At 40.9% G+C, this 23,368-nt stretch overlaps 1 protein-coding gene across 1 annotated transcript in view; it reads right to left on the bottom strand.

The window, feature by feature from the left end:
* The window catches only part of JAZF1 (JAZF zinc finger 1), a 283,113-nt gene that overhangs the window by 7,756 nt on the left and 251,989 nt on the right, over positions 1 to 23,368 (bottom strand). Inside the window, exon 4 of the mRNA XM_038389921.1 lies at positions 10,038 to 10,207. Within this exon, the coding sequence (XP_038245849.1) occupies positions 10,038 to 10,207 (170 nt within the window). The remainder of the gene's footprint in view (positions 1 to 10,037; positions 10,208 to 23,368) is intronic.

The raw sequence follows: 23,368 nt of genomic DNA, 5'->3' as shown, positions 1-23,368 counted from the left end.
GTAGGAAACTCACCACCAGTGAAGGATGCTCACCATCAGTGCACTGCTGGTTCTGCCAGTCCAGGATTGGACTCCACAAGAGGCTGGAGAGCTTCCTCCATGAGGAACTTCCTGAGTCGCAGGAGATGAGCGTCATGGGAAATGTTCCCTCTAATTTTTGACAGTCCATCTGCACAAAAAATTTCTTCTGTGCAAATTGTGCTTCTGTGAAAATTTTTGTGTAAATGGAGTTCAGGATCTGTGTGTGTGTGCACATGCGCACAGCTTTGGGGGAGAAGTGCTCATGGGTCTGCAGGGGAAAGGACTTACAGATGTCGCAATGTGCGGCAAGATGCGCTTCTCGTAGGTAGTATAAGCAACGGCAGTGTTCATCTCTTATGGAGAAAGAATTGAGGGAATGAGACACAGTTCTTAAATACTAGAATGCAGGGCATAGTCCCCTGACAAAGTCGGGCGGCCCCCGAGCGGGGCAAGTAACTACACTAACTATAGTCTATGTACACAACTAAGAAGAAAAAACAAACTAGCTAACTAAATACAACGGATAGTCATTCTCGTAGAGATTACGAGCAAGTGGAAGAGAAGATTCTGACTCCAACCACACAGCACTATGAGGGAACTGAGGAGGTGTCGCCCCGCATGGCCTCTTACAACATTGCCTGGAGCACGAGGCAACATACAACATGCATACAGATCAACAGACTGCTTCTGAAAACTTCCAGCGCATGGCGCACCTGCATTTGGAATACATATAGGGACCCTCACGAGAAGGAAAATAGATGTTCTTTACTTCCTGACACTTTGAACAGGGGTTCATTCAATGCTACTGGAAAAACACCAGGAAATTAACTTAGGATTTGTCTTACCAACAGTTCATGGCAAGCTGTGGTGCAAATCTACCTCACGCTAGCTTGTAGCCTACCACCTGCCTGTGTGGGCCCTGCTGCCATGCATGAAAAATTCTGTGGTGCGCTTTCATCTCCCATTTCAAAGCAGGGTGGGTCAAAACACAGGGAAACTTTTAGTGTGTGGCAGTAGATTCCAGATGGACAGTTAGCGCGCAATGAGCTGGGGGTAAGTCTACGTTGCACTAGCCATCCACGCTCTACCTATCTATAGACAAGTTTTAAGGAACTTATTCAAGCAAAAAAGAGCAGAGATACAAAGAGCAAGCACAGTAGTATTCAGCTATACTCCTTCAAAGTGATCAAAGCAGCTATCACCATTTGCCCTATTTAAGATTATTAATTTTTTTTCATGAGGCAGTCACAAAGCTTGATAGCCTTACATCAGTGGTTCTCAACCCATGGCCCAATCAGCACAATTGCAGCCCATGTGATATTCTCAGGACCAAAGAGAGAGAGAGAGAGAGTGTGTGTGTGTCTTTTTTGTGTAGATTTGGCCCACATAACACATAGAAAGCTGCATATGCTGCCCACAGTTGTAAACAAAACCACTGCCTTACATGTACAGTACCTAGAGAATTAAGTACACAGGAAACAGTTATCTTTAGGTTGGACTTTCACATGATTTCACAAACCTACCCATTTCTATACCCCCACAAACACATTTGAAAATAAATAACCATGTTTGAGGATATTTACCACTGAAACCACAGTTCTCTAGCTGTCTCAGAGAAGAACTACTATGTTTAGAATTGCTACCATCACAGTTCCTGCATAGTTTGCCTTTAAGGGAAGATGATGTCAACTTTGCCTGAGAAAATCTCCTTAAATATCTTTTAGTTTCACTTGCAGGATCAAGAAGCCGGCAGCTCAAGAGCCTTGTACCAAGACTGGTTGAAAGCCTCTGTTGCTTTCGTTATGTGGTAACATCTTACATTCTTCTTGCAGATTCCGAGACTGGCCGTGGTGGTCTATCTAAGCCAGTGGTTCCCAAACTTGTTCTGCCGCTTGTGCAGGGAAAGCCCCTGGCGCCCGCCCGTGCCGCTTCCAGCAGCTCCCATTGGCCTGGAGCAGCAAACCGCGGCCACTGGGAGCTGCGATCGGCCGAACCTGTGGACGCGGCAGGTAAACAAACCAGCCCGGCCCGCCAGGGGCTTTCCCTGCACAAGTGGCGGAACAAGTTTGGGAACCACTGATCTAAGCTGTGACATTTTATATTTCTGCCTTCAGTGGGTTGGATGACTAGTTAAGGACTCATCTCACTGAGACGTACTCTTTCTCTCAAGGCTTGTTTTTATGGCATAGGAAAGTTCATTAGAAGTGTGCGACTTGTAGAGCGCACTAAATGCCCCATGTGGGCCCTGCTGCCAATAACTGAAAGATAGCTAGTTCGTGTTAATGTAGAAATAGGTGCCTTTTACATTACACCTGCAGAGTCTTCATGGGGCAGTCAGAGCACTCTAGAAATTACACTCCTCTAATGTACTTTACTGAGCCACGTGGACAAGCCCCAAATATATTATCTGCTTCCTCTTCAAGGGTTTGGGCCTTTGGATAAACTAGGAGAGTCTGAGATTGACTTTCATTATAGCAGCTGTGAACTGTCCAGTGGACGGTGTTTTTCTTGTTCTTCCAGAGGAAAGGTTTATGGACATTCAAAGAGCAATTACTATGACAAGGCTGCAGCCCTGGAACTCAACTCCTTTCTGAAGCCTGTAGGTTTGATTGGCTCCACTTACTATGTTTACTAGACTAAGAGGTTGAGAACTCTATAGTAATATGCACTAATTACTACCCGAAACGCAAGGGCATAGTCAGCCAGGCTTAGATTCAGGAATTTTTACTATGCTGAACATTGCCTTCTAATAGCTATAAGGGACAAAAAGGGTTTTGTTAAGATGGGGATCTGAACTATGCCTACGCAGAGCTCATGCTGTGTGGAAGTTCAGAAAATCAAATCCTCTGATTATGACCTTCACACTGCAGCTGCCCCTGGACAATTCACTAAAAAGAGTTATGGTTCCTCTCTACTCTTACAGAACATGAATGTTGGTAGCCAAAAACTGAAACCTCAGAAGAACAAAAAAAACCAACCTCAGAAAACCAAGAAATGCAGGTAAGGTAATACCTCCCACAGCACGTGTCCTTCTAAAGTCTGATTCCAAACAATCAATGATGTATCTATTCTGGACTGGGATATGTTGTATTCTATACTCCTGAATGACAAATCTTTGTCCCCAATCCTGTGCTGATCTTCCCTAACACAATTTCAAGCAATTCATATCAGTAGAAATATTACAAAACTTTCAAAATTTACTAGAGAATCAGTGATCAGTGGAAAAAAAAAGGGGCATTAAGGCGCAAAAAAAAGGGGGCGGGGGTAAGTGGGCTGTAGAGGAGACTGTGTAACAATGCCCCATCTCACCTTACGCTACATGGAAAGTTTCTCCTGATCCATTTCACACAGAACTGTGCCTCTTCGGCTATGTATTTTTTTTGTTTTGTGAAAGCAACCGTCTCCAACTCAGTATAAAATGAAGCCTATGAACTATTTGTGCTTGAAAATGTGATGGACTTTAAAACAGTCTCGGGGCTGAAATGCTAATCCGCAACTACAGTGCTCAAAGTGTGTGGGAGGAGGGGGAAAGGAGGAATGACCCAACACAATCTAAGTTTATCTTCAGAAACTTTAGAAAAGTCTGCCCAGAGTAATGTGCAAGAAGTTTTCCCTTTTTTATAACTTCAAATCAAGAGATAGTCATTTGACAATTATACTAGAAGTAAAATGAACAGTTAATGGTGGCATCTGTGCAATAAAATCTACAGACATCAATACGCTCAGTTTGCATGGCAATAACATGATCATTTATGGCAAAAGTTTCACTATGGGTTTACTTGAAACTATGTGATTGGATTCTTTAATGGGTTATTCTGGAACACCTCATATGCAGAAATCACAGGCACACACCTCGATGGATGAAAAAGACAACACAGTCTTTTTCCAGGCAGAAAGTGCTAGGAAATTCCATGTTGGCTTGTGTTTTCAGATGAATTGGGTTAGAGAAGGTTTGAAAAATAGCAAAATGTTCAGGCTATGAGAAACCAACACAACATGAAACTTGATCTACATCTCTCCATAAAAGCACTGAAAGAAAACTCTTGTTAGAACTTCACGTCAACTCTTCCTAAGTTTTTCCACTGGTTTAATGTAAACACCTTGTTGTGTGTCTTAGGTTAAATTTGTTGAGGTATAGAGAACAACACTGCCAGACCCATCTGTCACTTTTATTGCCCTAGATACTTAGATTAATGATGAGACACACTCACGTGGTTGAGGAAGAAGGCTGCAGCATAGAAAGACTATGAAATGAAACTAGATGAAAGAACAATGAAACTAGAACCAGAACACGAGGAGATACCAAAGAGTTCTAGTAATGGTATTGGTGAGTTTGTGTGGCTACAGTGTCTGGTCTGGTAGGACCGTATGTCCTAGGATGCCACCACTAGCTAAAGCATTAAAGTTTGGGATCATGTACAGGAATAGTACAAATGTGCAAGGACATGAGACAGGGACATTAATGTAGCTGTTTTGGGGTTTCCTTTTATTCTGTTCAGTGCTTGGACACTCACTTTAATTTTTGCACAGTCTGTGGTGTTTACCTTACACACAATGAGGTTATTAATGCACAAGGTGCTTGCTCCTGACGAGACAAAAGTAGCTGCTTTTAGGTGCCACCTTTAGTGGAGGAGGGCAAGAAAACTGTCTCATAGACAAGCCTATTTCTCCCAGGTACTCGACTTGCATCTGTTGCATAATCCTCATCCACTCCAGCTCACTTCCTCTCACAAACTCCATGAGCCAGAGGCCGGCTTCCTCCTCTCACTCTTCCATCTACTGCACCGGACTTGTTCCTTCTCCATGCCACCCCTTACCCCACTCACTACTTATTATCTCACGCCTGCCCAGCCTCTCCCATGCCCCTTTGCCCTTACATCAACTCCCACTTATGTCTCTGTCTTGGCTCCCCCAAGGCTCACCCTTAGGAGGCTTTAGGGAGGGGGGCAGGGGAAGGAGAGAGGAGGCCCATCAGCCATTCCCCCATCCTCTTCTGAGGAGGCTGGTATCTATGCATTCTCTGAGGGTGCTGGAAGGGAGTCACCATCCCATCCCATCCCATCCATTTGGACAATTGCCAGCATTTTCAAGAAAGACCACTGGGCTTCCCAGCCTCAGGGAGCCCAGGCTCATCAGACTCACTGAGCCCTTCTCATCCCCTTTTATAGACAAGGCCCAAGGAAATAATGCTCCTTAGAGAGATGGGTTTCTTTGCAATAGGGGGATCTCCACAACATGAGCAGGAAAAGCCCAGTGGGTGAAGTACAGGGAAACTCTGCCCACTCAGGGGAAGAATTTCTTAGCTGGGAAAGATCTGAAACAAATTAATTACAGATCCTCCCAGCATAAGAGACATCCTGCCTATTACAGAGAGTGGTCTGTCCTGCCCTGCCCAAAACTCCCTGCTAATCCCACCTCTCCATAGGCTCTCAGTTCCACAACCCTATGCTGCCTCTGTGAACTCCAATGCCACCCATTCGACACAGCCAATATCCTCCCCTCTCCTGCTACCACAGCCTCCCCTGCACTCTTGGTTGCCAAACATTTGATGTTCTCCAGTTTCCCCCTACCCAACAATCCTCTAACTACATCTCTATCTGCAAACTTGTGCTGCACACGACACCATCTCCACTCAATACCTTACATAGCCCACCAGCCACTGCTGCCCTCAGTCTTTCCAAGCCCCCATTCACAACCGGCAGTCCCTGCAAGTCTTGTTTTCCCCACGCTTATAGCCATCACTACATATTCTCTTGCCTACTGATCTTGGCTGCCCGCTGCTTCCCCGTTCCTCTGCCCAATCATACCCTGAACTTTTACACATTCTAAAAAAACAGGTAACTGCTGCCTTAAAAAAATGTAGCTGAAGTTGCTCAAGTGCATTTCCTAGCAATACAGACACTAAAATCCTTAGAAATCACCAGTTAAGGCAATGTTCACATTTAGACCAACCTCAACTCCCGAACTTTCCATTCAGCCATTACAGTAAAGCAGATGCACTCACAGATCTGTAACCTCTACATCCAATTCCCTTTCTGGGATGATATACTCTCTTTAAACATATGAACACTGGACAAACTCAATAATGTGTTATTTGTACATGAAAAACTATGAGCTTGGAGTTGAACTGTGCCTTGTGCAGAGGAACTGGATGTGTGCATTGTGGGTGGCTAGATGTTGGAAGTGAAAGGGAATTTGTTGTGTTAATAAGAATTCTGAGTGTATCGGTTATAATATTTGAATGGTGAGATACGTGAATTGAGTTTGGTCTGGATGCATATGATGCCCTAACTGCTGACTTCCTGGATTTTTAGTGACTGTGTTGATAGGAAATGCACTTGAACAACCTTATCTGTAAGTTTTATGGGCACTTAAAATACTCTCCTATTTTTATTATGTTTACCATAGACCAGAGAATGTGTGATCGATACTCTATACGCAGATATAAAAATAATGTATATAATGTATATATAATGTATTTTAAAATGTATTCATGTATTATTTCTATTATATATATTTGAAACTTTTAATTTGATCTTTAGCAGTTGTCTAAATAGGTTCCTTGGTATTAAAGATACTTCAGATACATTTCAGATATGCTTGTCCACAGCTTTGCTAGACAACACATTATTGATATTGGCCAACATGCTCAAGTAAGAGTCTAATGTTATGCTCTTAAATCCATACTTTGGCCCCACAAGGGTGGGATTTTCAGAAGTGCCTTAGAAACACAAATCCCGCTGTCTTCAATATACACCTAAATGTGGATTTAGAAGCCTAATGTTTAGCTGTTTAGCTTTGGAGAAACAAAGCTCAAACATATCACACATATCTTGGATTCAAGAGAACCCACTTAGACCACGGCTAAAGATCAAATTAAAAGTTTCAAATATGTATAATATAAATACATAATTACAATTACATAGGAACACTCTAGAGCATCTAGAAGTCAACGAGCTACTCAAACATTTCTCTGTTTTACAGACAGAATTTTCTCCAATAAAAGATATTATCTCACCTACCTCTCACTAATGAGTTACTCAGGTGCATTTGAAAATCCCTCTAAATATAGACTTAGAACCTTTAAGGAAGCTTAGAGTCATATTTTAGAAAAATTTGACCATTGTAATAGAAGAAAAACCTAAGGCAGATTATAGTAAATAGAGGCTAGAGTAACAATATTATTGTTATTTATTGGTAGACAATTTGATATCTTTGAAAAACAGCTATTAAATGTTTAAGACTCACTTCTACTGTGATGCCTATGGGAAACTGTCACCAGATAACAGCTAAGCAGATGGCCAATAGGGACTTTTGATATTTATCTGGCCCATGTAAAAACATTCTTATTACAGTTTCCATCATCCTCCGTCCCCCATTCTGTCAGAAAATTTTTATGCTCACTGCTGAATCCTATCTTAATTACACTGCTTAATTATATTAATTACTCTTTGGTGCAGAGCCAGTCTTTTACTGTTGTACCATGCCAGGCAGAATGGAGCCCTGACCCTGACTGGGGCCTCCAGGCAATCTCACAATACAAATAATAATAAATCATCATCATCCTATAAAAACACATCATCTAAATGCTGGAAAAAAGGAAGCTGTGTTCATTCGTCTCCCCTCCTCCACCCAAAAGTAACTTAGACCTTTTCAGATGTCAGGTAGATCTGATAATTACTGTATGTGTGCATCAATATTCCTGTTTATAGCCATGGTCCTGTTTTACAGCCATCAATGTTATTATCCAGCACCCAGCAGGAAGTTCCAGTGCACGATTCTTTGATATCAGGACTCCTACCTAAACTCATCAAATATTTCTTCTGAGTGGGGGTTAAACACAGGGAAGATCAAGAGAAAACATGACATACGGTTGATACAAAACAAAGAGAAGAGGAAACAAAGATAAAACACAGAAAATAAATTAGACAAAGAGGAGAAATGAGGAAACGGAAGCAACTATCTGGAAGTGAGAGAGCTAAAGGAAATGTCCTTACCTATCTGGACTTAACAGGGATAAGTATTTCCCCAAAACTATGGTACTTTTTATTTGCTGCTTTCTCGGTTTGTCAGTCTCCCTATGGGTCATTAATTTGTTCCCTGTCTGACTGTTCTACCATTAATGGTGCATAAGACATCCTGTAGACAGTCCTCATGCATTTGAGATGAAGGCAGCGAGATAGCAGAAGCAGGCAGGAACAGCTTGCTTATTTGGCAGTAAAAAGACAGAGGAACTGGCAGTCAAACAGAGAACAGACAGGATATAGCAAATTACAGGGTTCTCCTTCTAGCTTTTTCCACTAAATAAATGTTTTCTGCAATGCACAGATGCCCTCTTGGGAAAGTAACTCCTAACAATTGCCATGGCTTGTTTGCTTCCTGAGCTAAGCATTTACGTTTTATTCTACCCCCTTCCCTTTACACACCTTCTGCCATAAAGAAAATGTGATAATCTTGCATAATGTGACCACATCTGCTCACTGACACTTCCAAATATCCCAGAAATATCTTCCCCCCACCATCCCAAGAGGTTAAGCTCAGATTTTCCTGAAGAGTAGAACAATTATTATGTAATTCACTATTCAAACTAATCTCCACATACAGGACTAACACGTTGCTATAGAAAGTGTACACACTCTTTTGCACAGTATATCCACTTGTGACTGATCTCCACGAATATGCACATACATTTTGTGACAAGCATTACTGAGTTAAAGGGGCTGGAAGTGATTCAGAATAGCTGCAGAATCAATGAAAGGCACACATTTTCAAGTACTGCACATTGTATTTGCTATTGTCAGAATGTATATACCTTCAAATGTTACTAGTCTTCCTGCATTTCTCTCTCTCATATTTCAGTTTTGTATTCCATTTTAGGACTTTACTATGCAGTTGTTAAAAAAGCCTTATCATCGGTGGCAGTTTTGCTGGTATATACACTGTAGGTTGGGGTCCTTTGAGCCTGCTGGATTTTAAAATATTCTCTAATGCTTCATGAAGAACTTTGAAAAACATTTAATTTAGAGAGAAAATCCAGCCACATATTCCCACATTTTTATTGCTTAGGGACCTTTGCATAATAAATGAATCTGTTCTGTAAGAATCCATTTGCTCCTGCTCTAATTCATGTGAAATAATATTGCTTTGTTTGTAATATCAGAGAGATATGCATGCTAGATAATGGTGATGTCGCAAGGAGAACATAAGCAGAAGTTGGTTAACAGACTTTTATGCAAAGGTCCCTCATAAGATAAAACAAATGAACAAAAAAAGAAAGACAAGTTTTCCCAGAATATATAGTATTCAAACAGAAGCCCCCAATCCTGCAATCAAATCCATACAGATTGTCATGCCCATGAGAAGTCAGAGGGATTTTGCACCAGTACAAAATACTGCACATACAGATCTGTTTTCAGGATCAGGGTCAGAATTTACCCTATACAAATGTTTTCAATGAGGTTACTGCTCAGTCTTCCCTGAGGTGGCCTTTGGCTTTTTCAAATTAAATGGTACTTTTTGCATACAGTGATACCTCTGCTAATACATCACCTGTATTAGCAGAGGTTTCACTGGCATACTTTCAGTACAGGATAGCACAAAATCTGTAATGGTTATATAAAGAGAACCCATTCTAGCATTGGTATGGACAAGTTCTATATGTAATGTGCGTGATTCCATTTAACAGATGAATGTGGGCATCATCTTCCCATTTCAGGAGATAATTTCTTGGAATAAGGTTTGCTAATTATAATATGTGACCCAGTTGCTTTAATCATTCCTTTTAACAATTTCTCTTGATCAGTAGATACAGATGCAACATATGCTGTATGTGACTTGAAAACGTTTGAGAGGAAAATCAGTCCGAAAAGAAAACTGTGCAGCTATATGAGAATCTGTTGAAGTCTCAAAAATAAAAGGGAAAGGTCTGATAAAACAGAAAGATGTGACCTGCTTTCCCAGACTATCTCCCCTACTGCAATGAAACAGAAATAAACCAAGTCTCTGCTATAACTCACCTTATATCTTTTTTTACATCCAGGAACAGGACAGGCAAAAGGCTTCTCATCCCCTCCATTCATACACATTGAACTGAGGATAGCTTCTGAGCTGATGGCGCTTTCTGTGGTCCAGGACTCGTCACTGTCTGATTCTTCATAGTCTACTTCTTCCTCATCATATTCGCTACCTAAGAAACCAGGGTATTTCACAAGAATAAAGTGAAATCATTGCAACACAATTCATTTTTATTTCGTTGTCCCCAGTCCCTCATAACTCATCTACATCCTTATTTACAATGCTGGAAGAAAAGTACTTTTAATCACATAAAATGTCCTGGCTGTAGCTACTACTTCATAAAAATAGCCACAGTACCTTTCTTAAATAGCTATAAGATAGCTGATATTAATATATTTTCATAAACAATCAACTACAGTGGCATTAAAGGTTCAACAAGGGATTGATTACGAACTCAATTTCACTACTTTTCTAATAAAAGAGCCCCTCTCTGTTCCAAACCCCACCTAGAAAACATAGATAATTTTCTCTAACCTAAAGCTGTGTTTTTTTTGTTTTTTTTTAAGGACTTTTCCTTTACACGATACAATACTGAAGAGCATAATTTGACAGATCATAAACAGTGTAAAATAATATGTTGACAAGTCCTAATGCATTTACTAGCCCTTTGGAATTAAATGGAATTATAGCACAACATTAATAAGAATTATAGTGTAGCAATTATAGTTGTGAAATTCATTCCCTCAGGTTTAGGGATAAATGGCTGCCTTGACCACATTCTGTTCCAGATATGCTACAGCAGTCATTTGAGCACCTGGTACTGAGGTTTTTAATTTTTTTAACTTGTAATAACTCAATAAAAAAGTCTGAAGAAGTAGTTAAATGCAAAACAAGGGAAAGTGGAAAGGCAGAATTTCAACAATAATGATAAGTACAATAAAAAAAAGGAGAGTCTCAGCTGATAAAAGCAGCAAATATATCCAGAGAGAGAGAGGAGGAGGGAACTTTTTCTGGAGAGACTTGTAGGGAGTGTGTAGCTTGCACGAGGTGCTGTGGGAAATGGCAACTCCCCTTTGCTCTTGCTTTTGTCCCTGCCCTGGCAAGAGAGGATGATTTAGCTCCAACTGTTGGAATCCTTTCAGCAGTTCCAGACTGAGCCTTATGAGTTTTATACAACTGTTTGAGTTGCTTCCCTCATTATGCACTTTGCATACATGTCTGTAAGCAACTTTTTATTCTCTGGCAACAATGCAGATGGATTCCGGATCAATCAGATTCTCAATAAGCTGCAAGGAAATAAACTTCACAAAGAAAACCCACGTTTTAGCATGTAATGGAGTATTCTCTTGTTATTACATGTGAAATTAAATATGCCCTGTATTCTATTAAATTATCTATCCCTTCTTGATCTCTCACTTTTCCTGCCCTCAGTTTCATAATCAGTTACTCTTTACTCATGAGTAAATATGTCAGCTGGTAGCTGTAAAGTACTTATGATGTGGAGGAATAATCAGATATTTTACATTAGGTCACATGTGTCAGGCTGTACTACTTTTTTTCCCTATGGTTTTCATTCTTACAGGGTGGAGGGCAGATGAGGGGAGATGGATTGTTGTTTCCCTCTATTAGCGCATACACACACACACACAAATAGAGAGAGAGAGATAGACAGACACCCTCCCCATGCTTCAGAGTAGCAGCCGTGTTAGTCTGTATTCTCAAAAAGAAAAGGAGTACTTGTGGCACCTTAGAGACTAACAAATTTATTAGAGCATAAGCTTTCGTGAGCTACAGCTCACCTCCCCATGCTGTGCATAACATCCAGAAAACTCACCCTTATTGACTGAGATTTATCCCACACAGATTGATTGAAAGTCAAAGTGAACATTATTGACCTCTTAAAATATTTTTGAACCATAGGAACAGATAACCTAAAATGAAGTTAAGGGCTCTTGTAGTTTAACTAATACAAATATTTAGGCAAAACCACTTTATGATTTCCTGCCTTTGATTACATCTTGATGGAAAAAAATTCCTCAAGATACTCCTTTCAAGCTTTTTAGCTCATCTTGGTTTTTCAAAACAAATGTATCAGATAAACCTACAATACATAAATGTATGTGCTTTCAGGATTATACAATATGCAAGAAGAAAAGGAGTACTTGTGGCACTTTAGAGACTAACAAATTTATTAGAGCATAAGCTTTCGTGAGCTACAGCTCACTTCATCGGATGCATTTGGTGGAAAAAACAGGGGAAATTGATATACACACACAGAGAACATGAAACAATGGGTTTATCATACACACTGTAAGGAAAGTGATCACTTAAGATAAGCCATCAGCAGCAGCAGGGGGGTGGAAAGGAGGAAAACCTTTCATGGTGACAAGCAAGGTAGGCTAATTCCAGCAGTTAACAAGAATATCAGAGGAACAGTTGGGGGTGGGGTGGGAGGGAGAAATAACATGGGGAAATAGTTTTACTTTGTGTAATGACTCATCCATTCCCAGTCTCTATTCAAGCCTAAGTTAATTGTATCCAGTTTGCAAATTAATTCCAATTCAGCAGTCTCTCGTTGGAGTCTGTTTTTGAAGCTTTTTTGTTGAAGTATAGCCACTCTTAGGTCTGTGATCAAGTGACCAGAGAGATTGAAGTGTTCTCCAACTGGTTTTTGAATGTTATAATTCTTGACGTCTGATTTGTGTCCATTCATTCTTTTACGTAGAGACTGTCCAGTTTGGCCAATGTACATGGCAGAGGGGCATTGCTGGCACATGATGGCATATATCACATTGGTAGATGCGCAGGTGAACGAGCCTGTGATAGTGTGGCTGATGTGATTAGGCCCTATGATGGTATCCCCTGAATAGATATGTGGACAGAGCTGGCAACGGGCTTTGTTGCAAGGATAGGTTCCTGGGTTAGTGGTTCTGTTGTGTGGTGTGTGGTTGCTGGTGAGTATTTGCTTCAGATTGGGGGGCTGTCTGTAAGCAAGGAATGGTCTGTCTCCCAAGATCTCTGAGAGTGATGGGTCGTCCTTCAGGATAGGTTGTAGATCCTTGATGATGCGTTGGAGAGGTTTTAGTTGGGAGCTGAAGGTGATGGCTAGTGGCGTTCTGTTGTTTTCTTTGTTCTTTGTTTGTCTGTCCTGTAGTAGGTGACTTCTGGGTACTCTTCTGGCTCTGTCAATCTGAAGCAAATACTCACCAGCAACCACACACCACACAACAGAACCACTAACCCAGGAACCTATCCTTGCAACAAAGCCCGTTGCCAACTCTGTCCAACTCTGTCCACATATCTATTCAGGGGATACCATCATAGGGCCTAATCACATCAGCCACACTATCAGAGGCTCATTCACCTGCGCATCTACCAATGTGATATATGCCATCATATGCCAGCAATGCCCCTCTGCCATGTACATTGGCCAAACTGGACAGTCTCTACGTAAAAGAATGAATGGACACAAATCAGACGTCAAGAATTATAACATTCAAAAACCAGTTGGAGAACACTTCAATCTCTCTGGTCACTTGATCACAGACCTAAGAGTGGCTATCCTTCAACAAAAAAGCTTCAAAAACAGACTCCAACGAGAGACTGCTGAATTGGAATTAATTTGCAAACTGGATACAATTAACTTAGGCTTGAATAGAGACTGGGAATGGATGAGTCATTACACAAAGTAAAACTATTTCCCCATGGTATTTCTCCCTCCCACCCCACCCCCCCACTGTTCCTCTGATATTCTTGTTAACTGCTGGAATTAGCCTACCTTGCTTGTCACCATGAAAGGTTTTCCTCCTTTCCCCCCCCTGCTGCTGGTGATGGCTTATCTTAAGTGATCACTCTCCTTACAGTGTGTATGATAAACCCATTGTTTCATGTTCTCTGTGTGTGTATATCAATTTCCCCTCTGTTTTTTCCACCAAATGCATCCGATGAAGTGAGCTGTAGCTCACGAAAGCTTATGCTCTAATAAATTTGTTAGTCTCTAAGGTGCCACAAGTACTCCTTTTCTTTTTGCGAATACAGACTAACACGGCTGCTACTCTGAAACCTGACAATATGCAAGAACTCTTTGATTGAGGAAGTGGCAGGAGTTTAGTGGTTGAAGGGGTGTCGGTATCAAAGTAAATGAATAAAATCTAAAGGGGGAAAAAGAAAAAATCTACTGTAAACAAAGTTCTAGAGACTCCCTGAAGTCCACTTGGAATATCACTATTGCTGTTGATTCTGTAGTATTGCTGTAGTACCCCAGGCTAGATTCACCTATGGCACTGCAACTCCCAGTTCCTAGGTGCCCGCTACTAGTGGCATTCACAGCCCTGAATTAGGCACCCAGGCTCCTCATACATTAAACTGGGATAGTGAGGTGCCAAAGAAGGGAATTCTCAGAACCGAGCAAGCTGAGCGAGGAGCCCTCTAAGCCAATCAGCAGTGAAATACAAAGGAAAAGGAAGGGTGGGGCGTAGAGATCAGCTCCTTAAAGGTACTTAGGCACCTAATCTCACTGATCTGGGCCTTAGGTGCCAGACTGATGGGCCACAGGGAGGTGTGTCCCTCCGCCAAGAGTCATAGCTGAGAGCCCTCTCCAGGAGTGAGGCACCTAACTCAAGTCAGCCCTTTCTCACAAACCAACAGAGAGATGCTTCTTCCCCACTATAGCCAATAGCCCAGCGATTGGAGCACCTGCCTGAGACCTGGGTTCAAGTCCCCTCTCGAAATCAGGCAGAGCAGAGATTTGAAAACAGGTCTCCCACCTCCCATAGAAATCACAGAAATGTAGGGCAAGTGGGACTTTGAGGTCACCTAGTCCATTCCCCCACACTGAGGCGGGAGTAATTATACCTAGACCATCCTTGACAACTGTTTGTCTATCCTGGTTTTAAAAACCCCCAGGGAAGGGGATTCCACAACCTCCCTGGGTAACCTGTTCCAGAACTTAACTATCCTTACAGCTGGAAGTTTTTCTTAATACTGACTTAAATCTCCCTTGCCACAAACAAGGCTAAAACTGAACACAATACTCTAGTGCTAAGTAGAGTGGAACAATTATCTCCCAGGTCTTACATATGATAACCTTCTTAATACATCCCAGAATGGGACATGCCTTTTTTGCAACAGCATCAAATTGTTAGCTCGTATTCAATTTGTGATCCGCTATAATCCCCAGATCCTTTTCTTCAGCACCACTGCCTAGCCCAGTTATTCCCCATTTTGTATCTATGCATTTGATTTTTCCTTCGTACGTGCAGTGCTCTGCATTTCTTCTTTACTGAATCTCATCTTACTGATTTCAGACCAATTCTCCAATTTATCAAGTTATTTTGAATTCTAATTCTGTCCTCCAAAGAGCTTACAGCCCTTCCCAAGTTAGCGTCATCCTCAAATTTTACAAGTGTTTTCTTTATTCCATCACCCAAATTGTTAATGCATATATTGAATAATACCAGCCACAAGACAGACACTGCTGGACCCCACTTGACATATCCTCCCAGTCTGACAGTGAACCATTGATAATCACCCCCTGAGAATGGTTCTTCAACTAGTTGTGCACCAAGCTTATAGTAATTTCATCTAGTTCCCCAATTTCCTTGTGAGGATGTTATGTAGGACTGTTTCAAAGGCCATACTAAAGTCAAGATATATCATGCTTATTGGTTCTCCCCATCCACTAGACTGGTACCCGTTAAAGAAGGAAATTTTGTTTTAAACCAAGTCTTAACTCTAGGAAGTTGGAAAGTTAGAAGTACTATTCCACATATAAACTGGCAGGTAAATATAATAATTCAAGTGTGTTGCTATCAATATGAAATATTTTACAGACATATTATTTTACTCTGAGTTGGACCCATAGGGTCCATTGTGATGCTAATCCTATGGAATTGAATTATTCATTAAAAACAATCTATTTAAGCAGATTCTGGTCTAAATGAAATGTATAAAAATATTTCTAGCAATAAAAATGTATCCTTTAAATAATTAATGTTGTTTCAGTTGCCTTAGAAAAATAACATCCATGTAGCCAATATTTTAACCGTTTCCCCCTCTGAATTTAATTTCCTCACTTGTCAGCATCTAAGAGCAGCAGCCCAAGAGGTGCCTTGTCAGCTTTGCCAATTGTGTGAAAACAAATCAGGTTTTTTTAAACATATAGGTTGGCTTTGCTACAATAAACTGGCCTTAGATGAAGCAGTTTGAGTCTTAATTATCCCAGCTTTGTGCAGTCTTTTCCATGCCGGCCAGGATTCCATTGCACTCCATTACTGCCTAAGGTGTACCAAATGCAATTTGATCCACTGGCTCCTGCTTACTCCTTTTGGGCAGTTTGCCAGCATCCAGCAGTGGGCTGAAGGGGATGTACACAACAGTGTACTTTGATCGAGATATAGATTTTGATCTCTGCTGGTATTTTACAATAATATATACATATATAATGGGCGGGGGTGAGGGGGAATCAGCACATAAATATTTGCCGTCAGTCAGACCACAGGTTGTTACACTTGTCTGATTCAGACATATAAAAGGGCTCAGAGACTTAGTTAGCCCTTCTGGGCTAGAATGTTGCCTTGCACACAGAAAACTGAATGTTCCATTAAGGCATGCTGCCTTTAAGGGGCTCCAGCAAAATTGTTAGTGGAACACATGTGTTAGTAGGCGTTCCATTTCTCCCTAGATAGGAAGGCTGACCAATCATTCCAGAAATCAGTACCCCAAACCAAAATATTAGGAATAGACTTCAAAAATCTAGATAGAAAAAAACATGCATGTGTTTTCCAAAATTAGGTGCCCTAAATACTTGGAGGAGGGAGGGGAAATGTTGACAGAAAAGTACATCGTTTGAACAAGGAGTTATACAAAAAGACAATAATATTATTGCAACTTATAGCTAGTTATGTAACTAGCAAGCAATTTATCTTCCTTGCCTGTCACTCTAACATACCATTCTCTTCTCTGAACTCCTACACTGGCTCCCTGCTTTAATCCCCTGGCTATCAGCTTCAAGACCCTAGGTAGCTCCACTTTATCCTACATCTCCAACCTTGTTTATGATTGTTTCCCTCTTTCCTGGATCCACCCATAACAACAAACCATTGGTAATATTTAAAGTCCTATTCATCTGTTTCTCCTCCAGCTGGCTCCATACCCTCTCTTATGCTTCACCTTTTGCATGCAATGCTTTCACAATTCTGGCCCACAAAGCCACTTCCCCTCTCTTCATTCAAATATCTCCATAGATTAACCTCCTCCATGCTCCCCACAATAAGTGAGACAGTAATAGAATAAGTTTCAGAGTAGCAGCCGTGTTAGTCTGTATCCGCAAAAAGAAAAGGAGGACTTGTAGCATCTTAGACACTAACAAATTTATTTGAGCATAAGCTTTCGTGCATCCGATGAAGTGAGCTGTAGCTCATGAAAGCTTATGTTCAAATAAATTTGTTAGTCTCTAAGGTGCCACAAGTCCTCCTTTTCTTTTATTAATAGAATAGAACTTTTTGGTTTATTTTAAACTAGTTATTCCTTCTACTGAACTCTCTCTGCTATGCTGTGACTCTCTGGGGATAAGAAAGTGGCTCCATGCCGCTGCCTCTCTGAGGGAACCCCTGCCCCACTCCAAGCAGAGGGTGGGATCAGAGTGGAGGGAAGGTAGCATGAAGGCCTCATGCTATGCTGTGTTTAGGGCCCCAGATTGTCTTATCTCAACCAGGTGTATGAATGAATTTAAGCTAGACAAACCATCCTCATCATGCCATATGATACATGAGATCCACTCACCAAGCCATTTTTCATTGACAACCAAGTCCCCCTTTCATTGAAACTAACCATAAAAGACACTTTATGCCCTGGGAAAGCTCAAACTGACATTAAAATGCCAGTTACTAGGAAGGAAAAAATTATACTGGGTCACAAAATACTGTGAAATATGCTGACAAATTACTTCATTTCTGATATTTACAATAAAAAAAAAAGTTAAAAACAGCCTGTACCCTAAATATTTTGATTTGTTGAAATAAAACACATATGTGAGTACAGAAGATCTATGATTATTGCGTGTGTGCTAAAACCTAAAATGTCTTTGCAGCATGCTATAAAGGGGCAGAACACCATAAGGTCCTGATTCTGCTGCTGTTAAGGTCAACAGGCGTGTTGCTATTAACTTCAGTGGAAGCAGGACTGGGCCCCAAGCCACTGGCTGAATTCTTTATGAAAAGTCTACCATTTCTCCTTTTTCCTATCGATTGGATCCGTAACTTGCATTGCTTAGGAGGGAGATATTGATCATGTCACAGGGACTAAATCATCATGGAGTCAATATTGCAGGCCAGTTTCTCAGATGCACTGCTGTAAATCTGGAAAAAACAATTTACTTTTGTAGAATTTACTGTGTATTTACACTGCTGTAACTTAGACCAAAACTTGCCCCTCCATGTGTGAGATTTATTATTTCTTTTTCTCGAGTAAAACAGTATGTCTACACTGCAACTGAAAGTGTGATTGCAGCTTGGGTAGGCATACCTACATTAGCTTTAATCTAGCTAACACTCTCTCTCTCTCTCTCTCTCTCTCTCTCACACACACACACACACACACACACACACAATAGCAGTGAAGATATGTTGGTGTGGACTTCAGTGCAGGCAAGCAACGGGAGTATCTATTCAGGGTCCTTGCACAGACTTGTACAGCCTGAAACCCATGCGGCTGCATCTTCACTGCTATGTTTAGCCAGGCTAGTTAGATTAAAGCTAATCTTCAGTAATGCCTTTAATTGCAGCATAGATATCCTAAGTAGGAAGTTTCCAGCTGCTGCACATCATTTGTGATTGTCCAAGTGGTACAATTTGGCCTCCGAAAGACTTCAGTATTGTGCCAAGAAAAACGAACTACAAACACAAAAAGGCTGGAATAATCATTATAAGAAACAATTTATTTCTACAGTATAATCAAGAGTATTAATGCTGTACTTCCCTCTGCTCTCCTCCCCTCCAAAAATATAACTGTTGTCTCTGTACACAGTATATAACAATGTAGTTTAAAAGTAACTATCTTACTGCGGTTGGGCATAATGCTTTTAGTGTCACTGAAAGTTCATGCATGTTCCAATGTTCTCCCATAAAACCTCAGTTTCACACTTTGTCCTGTGTGGGACTTGCAGTTTGTGTTTCATAAAAAAAAGTTTTATGAGAGCACTTCTTATTTTAAGAAACCTGTTTTCCTACATACTTTGACAGCTTCCTTGTAATAAAAGCCTGTGAACTATTTTTAGTATGCTGTGAATTTTGATCTAATGCTAATACATTTACTAATTTGTTGAAATCTCTCTCTCTCCACACACACACACCGTTGAAATGCCTAGGAAGTCATTCACAGTGAAATACTTTTCACCTGCACTTAGCACAGGAAATCAGTGCTAGGGCCACTGGGGGGTGAAATACGCTCCCAATACCAGGGTCCTAGCTGTGCATGCCTCTGGTAGCGGAGAGCTGGCTAAGCCAGCTCTGCATCACCCCTTCTTGGCACATCCCAGTATGAGAGATATACCAGAGCAGGAGAAGGATGCGACTAGAGTACCTTGTACTCTGGCAATCCCTATTGTGACTCAGCCCCCGCAGCTGCCCCCAGGATTGGGAGCACATACACATGGCTCTAAAATGCCTTTGCCCCCACCAACTCCTTCAGATCCTGATTGAGCAGAGCTCAACTGGACCCAAATAAGGGCCCAGGGACTTTAAATCTGACGGATATTCTGTGGATAACCAGCGCAACAATTGGGATGCCAGAGCAATGTGCTCCTTTCATCCTACATTTGTCAGGATGTAGAACAGATGGCAGCAGATTTCCTTTTGGCTCCTGCAGTGATAACAGGAGAAAAAGCCTTGTAATCTTATTGTAGTCATGGAGGTCAGCAGCGATTACACTGATCTGACAAAGGGAGCAATAGCATTAACTGAGAAGATGCCTTTAAAAAAAAAATCATATTTTCAGAGTGGAGCTGCATTTTCAGTTGTGTAGAGAGAGGGCCATCCGCTGGCCCTCTGCACCAAGGGTGAATTTTAGACTCTGGGTTTTCTGCTGGGTTGAGAGAGCTGTGTACTGGAATGGGGGGCTACCGTGTGTGTGTGTGTATTTTTCAGTACCGGTGACATGCCAATTTAAATGTGTTTCTGTTTGTTTTAAATATTTTTCCTCTGTGTGACCCTAGTGACATGCTGTAGGCACACTATGTACCTGGGGGGGAAAAACCCTCAACTCTTCCCCCCTTCCTCGACAAAAATAACACCATCATCACCACCACCACCAACATAGAATTGTTTCACAGAACACTGGCAAGTGTGCACTCTCTCTCTCTCTCTCACACACACACACACACACACACACACACACACACACACACTTTTTTCCCATCTCCTTTAGAGTTCAGGTGGGATTTTTGGGTGTGGATTAAACACACATCTGAGGTATTAGACTGATATCTGTGAAGACTGACTCTTTTCTCCAGAGAACAGACACAGCACATGCAGGGCAAGTATTCTCTTGCTTTGCCATAAATGTGTCGCAGGGTGAGCCTACACTGGAGCTGGAGCTTAAATGTCCAGCTTTGGTAGACATAACTGAGCTAGCCTTGATAGAGCTAGTGCACTAAAAATAGAAGTGTAGCCACCTGGAACAAGCAATGGGATGGCTTAGACACCCTCTGTACAATCACATCTGAAATCTTAGTGCAAATCTAGCCCCTCCCACCGATGGCTACACTTCGTTTCTGTTATGTCTATCCAAGCTGGAAATTACACATCCAGTGCTCATGTAGACATACCCTCAATCGCACCTTTCAGAGGATTGGATATTAGTTTATTCTTCATGTCCACTGAATCCTTGGCATCTCTGCTGAGACTGCTGACAAAGGTACCAACTAGCACTCTTGTTGTTTATCAGATGGGCACCTGTCTGCTGGTACCAGGGTTGAGGCAATCAGATCATTATATGTAGGTCACCAAACAGCTGTCAAAATGGCAACAAACTTACAATTATTAATTACTGACTTGGATCTGGATTTAAATCATTGAGCTAGAGGAGATGCTCTGTATCCTAATACCAGTCATCTGAGAAGCCTGTCTCAATTGCTGTGTGGTCTGCTGGCTCTACCCCCTAGCCTACTAATGCATATTCTGAAGTCAGGAGTACAACAGAAACCTTGTAGTAGTGGACTTGGCTGGCAGCATCCTGCTTTCCCTTGCAGCACTGGCCAGATTAGCATTTGGCCTGAAAAGTTTGTAGGGGGAAACTATCTTTTCTTTCTCTCCTCTCCTTATACAGAACTATCTAATGAATTACTTAATGCTTTTATCCTTCAGCTGGCTCTTCCTGAATTCAAGGCCTCTCCGGTGAATGCAGACTGAGAGTGTTTTTAAAACACAGCTTACGTGACCATAGATACAGGGATTCAAATACACAGAATGTGTATTTTTTTAATATCATTTTTCATACTCCAGGCATTTAAAAGCACTTGAAAAACATAAGTTAGATGAAGTGATTCTAATGGCAAACTTCACAGCTATTTTTAACTGAGCAATCGCTTGGGCCATTAGGTCAAGGACATTGAATGCCCTTCCCTTATCTGAAAGATGTTAAGGGGTCTCTGACGTTCACCTGGAAGGTCATAGGGCTGTGAGAAGGGACACCAGTTTATACCTACTTTGAAGAATAGCACCTGAGATGCTGCATCAACACTGCAGTGCCATGGTCAGCAGTATGTGTGTGGGTCTGATTCTTTTCTACTTATCTACTTCAAGTATTTTTTATATACCCCAAGGTACCTGTTACTTTAGTAACTTATGCCATGAAGCAGCAAAGTGCCTAAGCATGTGATAAGCCCACCTAAGTCACATATTACTACACAAAGCCCCAATCCATATTAAAGTTAAATATATGCTTAAGGGTATTGCTGGATTGGGGCCATGTGTCTAATCCTAACATGGGGCTGACTATATCATTGTTGGGCAAAGAGCATTTACTAACTAAGCAAATCTACAAATAGACTCATCTTAAAATCTTTGAGACATGGTGGCGATGTTTACGATAAAGAAAAGACGGAAACTGTAAAAATGGAACATAATACATATTTTTAAAATTTGAAATGCAGTTAGCATCAGATAAATGACTGTAAAAATGAGGCCTTTTTACACATTAGATCGGCTCATGACTAAGTCATATTAGCTTACTTGTGTGACAATAGTTAAAAATATATATTTTTATACCTGTTAGCTCTGCAGAGCCAATATCGATACAGAAGAGATCTGGATTTTATCCCATCTTGGGCATCACCACCAGAATAGTTACATTCCAATTGCAAAAACCTTATTAATAAATCTAAACAATCTAGTTTAAAACTCAGATGCACAGAATACAAATCCAGAAATTACATTCAAGTACAAACATGTGCATACCTATACAGACAAGAGAAATTCCAATTGTGTTACAGCTAGTATTTTTTGTTATTACTGAATCTGAGGTGTGTACACAATATATTGTTAAATAGACAATATCTCTTCAGTTGCAACTAATTGTAAAATAGCAACTAATCACAAAAACATGCATGTAAAGAACTGATTCTGGAAAAAAACAGCCAACTGATACCATAAAGAAAAGGAGTACTTGTGGCACCTTAGAGACTAACAAATTTATTAGAGCATAAGCTTTCGTGAGCTACAGCTCACTTCATCGGATGCATTTGGTGGAAAATACAGAGGGAAGATTGATATACACAGATTGATATATACAGGTGTAGATCAATCTTCCCTCTGTATTTTCCACCAAATGCATCCGATGAAGTGAGCTGTAGCTCACGAAAGCTTATGCTCTAATAAATTTGTTAGTCTCTAAGGTGCCACAAGTCCTCCTTTTCTTTTTGTGAATACAGACTAACACGGCTGCTACTCTGAAAACTGATACCATAGCATGTGTTTTGTAGAGCATGACTCGTGTTCTGAAAATGCAGTCAAATGTTGTAGAGGTGCTAAAGCAAATTGATATAATGTTACTTCACAATGTGCTGTTGAGGTTTTATGGTCACCCTGCGCCAATAGTCTCGGGAAGTTACTTTGCATTCTTATATAAACTTTTTTTTTCCAATCCTGTTTTCCACAAAAAAGGCCTTTCAATAATGTACAACCTTCTGTTTATACACAGTACAGGAAAAACATGATAAACTGCGTAACACAATCTCTGCTTTAAACATATTCTTAAAACAGGATTTCTACAACTTCATGTAAACAAAAAAAAGGGACTGTATTAAGTACTTGCCACTGCCCCTTCAAAAGGAGCAGTG

This window comes from Dermochelys coriacea, chromosome 2 (assembly GCF_009764565.3).
Source record: "Dermochelys coriacea isolate rDerCor1 chromosome 2, rDerCor1.pri.v4, whole genome shotgun sequence".
In the NCBI taxonomy this organism is placed as follows: Eukaryota; Metazoa; Chordata; order Testudines; family Dermochelyidae; genus Dermochelys; species Dermochelys coriacea.
The sequence above is the reverse complement of the archived record's forward strand: the minus strand, read 5'-3'. Positions and strand labels throughout refer to the sequence as shown.